This window comes from Eretmochelys imbricata, chromosome 1 (genome assembly GCF_965152235.1).
Source record: "Eretmochelys imbricata isolate rEreImb1 chromosome 1, rEreImb1.hap1, whole genome shotgun sequence".
Lineage (NCBI taxonomy): Eukaryota > Metazoa > Chordata > Testudines > Cheloniidae > Eretmochelys > Eretmochelys imbricata.
This window is the reverse complement of record NC_135572.1, coordinates 1,458,558-1,464,941: the sequence shown is the minus strand read 5'-3', so window position 1 is coordinate 1,464,941 and position 6,384 is coordinate 1,458,558. Positions and strand designations below refer to the sequence as shown.

The following is a 6,384-nucleotide window of genomic DNA, read 5'->3' as shown; positions in this document are numbered from 1 at the left end:
TTTAGACACGTCTTTCCCCCCAAAATCCTCCCAACCCTTGCTCCCCACTTCCTGGGGAAGGTTTGGTAAAAATCCTCACCAATTTGCATAGGTGACCACAGACCCAAATCCTTGGATCTTAGAACAATGAAAAAGCATTCCGTTTTCTTACAAGAAGACTTTTAATAGAAGTAAAGAAATCACCTCTGTAAAATCAGGATGGTAGATACCTTACAGGGTAATTAGATTCAAAACATAGAGAATCCCTCTAGGCAAAACCTTAAGTTACAAAAAGGACACACAGACAGGAATAGTCATTCTATTCAGCACAGTTCTTTTCTCAGCCATTTAAAGAAATCATAATCTAACACATACCTAGCTAGATTACTTACTAAAGTTCTAAGACTCCATTCCTGGTCTATCCCCAGCAAAAGCAGCATACAGACAGACACAGACCCTTTGTTTCTCTCCCTCCTCCCAGCTTTTGAAAGTATCTTGTCTCCTCATTGGTCATTTTGGTCAGATGCCAGCGAGGTTACCTTTAGCTTCTTAACCCTTTACAGGTGAGAGGATTTTTCCTCTGGCCAGGAGGGATTTTAAAGGGGCTTACCCTTCCCTTTATATTTATGACAGACCCAAAATTGAATCCAACATATATTCTATACTAATACATTTATTAAAGTACTAATTAAATGCTAAATGTTAATTTGTTAACTTGAGACCATGGGCGGAGACATTATGTAACCTTTTGACCATTGGCTACTGTGCTATCATGTCTTGCAGCTAGACCTATCCAGGGGTGTGGGACTGCCTACCCCTTCACTTCCCCTGCCCATGGAAAATCCATATTCCACTGTAATCAGCTGATTGACAGTGTCTCTGAACCTAATAAGCGAGGTGACACTCCGTCAGTGCTGTACTTAATAAACTCCTTTGCTTGACCTCTACACGGTGTGGATTTATGTCCTTCAGTTACTATCTTCATAGAGTGAAACCTGTCAGGATTCCTGGGTTCTATCTCAGTTCTGGAAGGGGAGTGTGTTCCAGTGGGGAGCAGATAAATCTTGGGATTACATAAGAACATTGGAATGCCCGTATTGGATAAGGCCAATGGTCCATCTAGCTTAGTATTCTGTTTGTCGACAATGGCTAATACCATGTGCCTCAGAGGAAATGAGCAGAGCATGGAAATCATCAAGTGATTCATGTTCTCCACACCCAAATTCTGACAAACAAATGCTAGGGATGACATCCCTGCATATCCTGGCTGATTGCCATTGATTGACCAATGCTCCATAAACTTATCTAGCTCTTTTTGGAACCCTGATACAGTCTTATCCTTCACAACATCCTCTAGCCCAGAGTTGCACAGGTTGACTGAAGAAATAATTTTTTTGTTTCAAAACTGCTGCCTATTAATTTCATTGGGAGACCCCCAGTTCTTCTGTTATGTGAAGGATTAAACAACATTTCCTTATTCATTTTTTTCTACACCATGCATGATTTTACAGAACTCATATCCTACTTTCGTCATCACTTTTCAAAGCTGAAAAGTCAGAGTTTTTAATCTCTCCTCATATGGAAGGTGTTCCATACCCCTAATTATTTGTGGTCTTTCTCTGTGCCTTTTCCAATTCCAATCTATCTTTTTTGAGATGGGGCAACCAGATCTGCACACCGTAATCAATACATGGATGTACCAGGGGTTTATATAGAGGCATATGATATTTTTTGTTTTATTATCTATCCTTTCTTAATGATTCCAAACATTTAGATTTTTTGCTTGCCATTGCACATTGATGAGATATTTTAACCCTATTCACACACGTGTGATTGTATGGACTGTCTGTATCTTTTGTTTTCTCCTGTACTCTTTATTCATATACCTTGTGCTCAGAGGCAGGAGTTTGGAGAGGAGGCCTCTGTCTATAAATCAGCTGGTCTTTAAAGACTATCAACCCTAACAAGATCTCAGGCAGACAGAAGAAGGGAGTAACTGCATTCCAGATGAAACCAGTTTCTTCCAGGTTCTCTGCTGAGGGTTGGGCATAGAAGTAATGGAACGTCCCCAGAAGAGGGATCAGTGAAGGGAAGTGTTGTTCAGCCATTCAAAACCAGAGAGACTGGATGAGTCAGGAGAAGCTGGGGCAGGAGAGAGGCACAAGGGTGGCAAAGGGGACTCTTCGGTGGCAGGGCTGTGGCTGCAGCAGAGAGACAGATTCCAGATGCAGGAGAAGCCAGGAGTTGCAGGAGGGACAAAGTATGCTCCAGGACGTGTGTACAAATTAATGGCTATTGGGAAACAATCCCAACTATGCATATAAAATGATGGGGTCTAAATTAGCTGTTATCACCTAAATTAGCTGTTGCCACTCAGATTCAATGTCAGCCCCTCCACACAGGCCTGGAGGTGCAGTAGAGACCTGGAACGACCTCAGCAACTCTCAGTATCTCAGGCTGTAGGTCGAGGAGAACAGGATGGCCAGCCCAGCTGAATGAGCGCTGAAGTGTCTAAAATATACCTGGCCCCCCACTCCAGCTGCCAACTAGTCTCAGTGGCTGGATCCATGTGGGTTTACTTCAGGAAAACCCTAAAGTACCCTATGTCACAAAGGAAGGACAGCACCTGGCAACTGCGGAGATCAAGCCTAAAGCCTCTGGTGTTCAATGTTGAAAAGTGGTTGTTTTCATTCTGAAGGCTGAGGAGGATCCCCAGCCAGCCTTACAACAATCACTGATGAACCTGAAAGGCTTGTCACAGAAGTTGCAGGCCCACAAGTAGACCAGGATGTCCTGCCTCCCTGTTCCCTTCCACTCCTCCAAAACAGCTAAGAGGATTTGTCAAGGTTCCTTCCCCACTCTGAACTCTAGGGTACAGATGTGGGGACCTGCATGAAAACCTCCTAAGCTTACTTTTACCAGCTTAGGTTAAAACTTCCCCAAGGTACAAACTATTTTACCTTTTGCCCTTGGACTTTCGCTGCCACAACCAAACAGCTAACCAGTATATTACTAGGAAAGAGTCCATTTGGAAATGTCTATCCCCCCAAAATCCTCCCAAACATTACACCCCCTTTCCTGGGGAAGGTTTGATAAAAATCCTCACCAATTTGCATAGGTGACCACAGACCCAAACCCTTGGATCTTAAGAACAATGAAAAAGCATTCAGTTTCTTAAAAGAAGAATTTTAATAGAAGAAAAAGTCAGAAGAATCAGCTCTGTAAAATCAGGATGGTAAATACCTTACAGGGTAATTAGATTCAAAACATAGAGAATCCTTCCAGGCAAAACCTTAAGTTACAAAAAGACACAAAAATTGGAATATCCATTCTATTCAGCACAGCTTATTTTCTCAGCCATTTAAAGGAATCATAATCTAACGCATATCTAGCTAGATTACTTACTAAGTTCTAAGACTCGATTCCTGTTCTGTCCCCAGCAAAAGCATCACACAGATAGAGAGAAAGGCTTTGTTTCTCCCTCCCACCAGCTTTTGAAAGTATCTTGTCTCCTCATTGGTCATTTTCGTCAGGTGCCAGGGAGCTTATCCTAGCTTCTTAACCCTTTATGGGTGAAAGGGTTTTTCCTCTGGCCAGGAGGGATTTTAAAGGTGTTTACCCTTCTCTTTATATTTATAACAGGACTAAATGGAAGTCTCCCCAACCCTGGACAGGGAGCTTCACCTTACCCTTGAAACGGCAGCTGTCCACCAGAAAATGGTCAAGCTCATCCTGCAGCACAGTGGGAGGCAGGGTAGTGGACCCATGATGATCCTCTGGCTGGGTTCCTGTTACGACCCTGTGGCCCACGGAGATGGGCAAAGAGGGAGAAGACCACTGGTGTGGGGACTGTACCAGTGGCACTGAGCAACCTGTCTATCTCCAGATAGGGTAAGGGAGGTGGAGGGAAGAGAGCAATCACTAAAGTGTCAGGGAGGGGAAACAACAACCAAAAAAACCCCATGCACCCTGAGGTTCATTCAAGGACAGCGGAAATGAGACAACCCCTGGGCGGCAGGGGTATGGAATAGGGAGATGACAAATGAGTAGGACATTGTCTCTGCTCCCCAGCAGCTCCTGTCTCTGCTCTGTGCCTGCAACTAGGGCTTGGGACACCCTGAGATGAGGGCTTCTTCTCCTGCTCCAGCTGGGGTGGCCTGGACCCTTACCCTCCCCCAGTAGCTCCTACCCGGGCTGGAGCCTTGAACTCCTGCCAGCTGAAGCTGAGGCAGGCTGGGCTTGGGGCTTCTGCTGAGCTGCTACATATCAATCACATGAGGATTGCCATGTTCTGTTCATTCCCTCTGAAGTACCTGGCACTGGTCACTGTCAGAAACCAGGCTACTGGGCTACATGGATGATTGGTTTTACCCAGTGTGGCCATTCTGATCTTCCTATTTAGAGCCCAGATGTATCTGGCTCCTGCTGTGACACACTATACCCCACTCCCGTCCCAGAGCTGAGATAGATCCCAGGAGTCCTGACGAGGTCTCTCTTTCCACAGAGTTAGTAACAATGTGAGAATAAATTTTGACACCTACAAGTGTCCCTTAAGTGACTGGCCATAAGATGTGAGAACAGATTGGTTTTAGAGATGAGTGGGTTGCAGCCAAGAAGGGGAAGGGAAGACAGGAGCAAGTGACAGGGGTAGGGAATTGGGGAGAAAGACAAACAGCAGGGTCAAGGATTGATAGAAGAGTTGGGGCAAGATTGCAATTACTGGCATCCAGCTACCAGCAATTACAAAGGTGGCAACCCTGTGTAGTATACATAGACTGATTCCCCAGTTCATCACATTGACACAGCACAGTCAGGACAGGAAAGGGTTTAATCTCACTTTGTCTGTGATTCAGGGAAGAGTCCCCAGCATCATGCACTAGCCAGCTCTGCACAGAGCTCAATCTGAGAGCCAGAGCACAAGGAGAAAACATTTAGGTCTCCTTATGAGTAACGAGCTGGAGCAGCCTGCCCCAGATCTCTTTGGTTCTCACCCCATAAATGATGGGGTGTAACATGGGGGGCACCAGCTGGTACACACTGCTAATGAGAACATGGACATACAGTGGCACATTGTGGCCAAACCGGAACAGGAGGGAGGAGAAGAAATTTGGGATGTACAAAGCTGAGATGGCACAAAGGTGAGAGATGCAGGTTCCAAACGTTTTGAGCCGGGCATCCTTTGTGGGGAGGCGGAAGATGGCCCGGAGGATCTGAGTATAGGACACAGCGATAAAAAACACATCCATTCCGATCTCAGAGAAAAGATCAAACAGCCCATAGTAACTACTGATGCTGATGTCAGCACAGGCCAGCTTCACCACGGCTATGTGCCCACAAAAGAAGTGGGGGATGATGTTGGTTCTACAATATGGCCACCGCCTCGCCAGGAAGGGGTAGGGTAATGTGAGTATGCCACCGCGCAGCACCACGGCCAGACCAATCTTGGCCACAATGGGGTTTGTCAGGATGGTGGAATGTCTCAGAGGATGGCAGATGGCCACGTAGCGATCCAGAGCCATGGCCACAAGAATTCCAGACTCCATCCCTGAGAAGCAGTGAACGAAGTACATCTGGGTGAGGCAGGCACTGAAACTGATCTCCCTGGAATTGAACCAGAAGATGCTCAGCATTTTGGGCAGGGTGGATGTAGACAGGACCAGGTCGCTGATGGCCAGCATGCAGAGGAAATAGTACATGGGACCATGGAGGCTCGGCTCCCTCTTCACAATGAACAGGATGGTGAAGTTCCCCAAGATGGCTGTGGTGTACATAGCACAGAAGGGGATGGAGATCCAGACATGGGCTGCCTCTAGGCCAGGAATGCCCAGCAGGATGAAGGTGGAGGGGTTGGTGAAATCAGTTGTGTTCAAATCTGACATGGAGTAGGGGAGAAAATGTCCAACTCTGTGGCATAAGGGCAACTCCTGCATTTACTGTATGCTCCCCTGACTTTCTGTGTGTTTCCAGGATCTCGGGTGATGGTCACAGTAGAAATACCTGAATGGAGAGACAACATTAATATGAGATACTTCATGCACTAGTGGAGGCTGTTCTCATGGGACAAGCAAATTGATTACTCTTCACACACTGAAAAATTAACATTGGTAGTTCTTTGAAAAAAGTTTATTAGGAAGTGGAAATCTCATGATTCCACAGTCAACAAAGTGAACAAGTTTGGGTAAAAACTCAGTTCAGTGGTAAAGTGAAGGCAGCAATTAGGGGGCGGAAGGAATATGTAACAAAGATGAAAACAGGAAAATAGAGAGCCAAGAATAGAAATCAGAAGTTATGAAAATTGATAAGGGACGTTAAGACATGAGGGAAAACTCCATGTTTGGCAGGGTTCTGGAGCACAAAAAGGAGGTTATTAAGTGTATTAACAACAAGAGAAATCCTAGAAAAGTT

The 6,384-nt window shown here is 45.6% G+C and overlaps 1 protein-coding gene across 1 annotated transcript; it reads right to left on the bottom strand.

Moving 5' to 3' along the window:
* Positions 1-4,910: 4,910 nt before the first annotated feature.
* On the bottom strand, positions 4,911-5,909 carry LOC144277515 (olfactory receptor 52R1-like). The gene has a single exon (XM_077838343.1). The coding sequence runs from the start codon at positions 5,907-5,909 to the stop codon at positions 4,911-4,913; it is 999 nt and encodes a 332-aa protein (XP_077694469.1).
* Between the last annotated feature and the right edge of the window lie 475 nt (positions 5,910-6,384).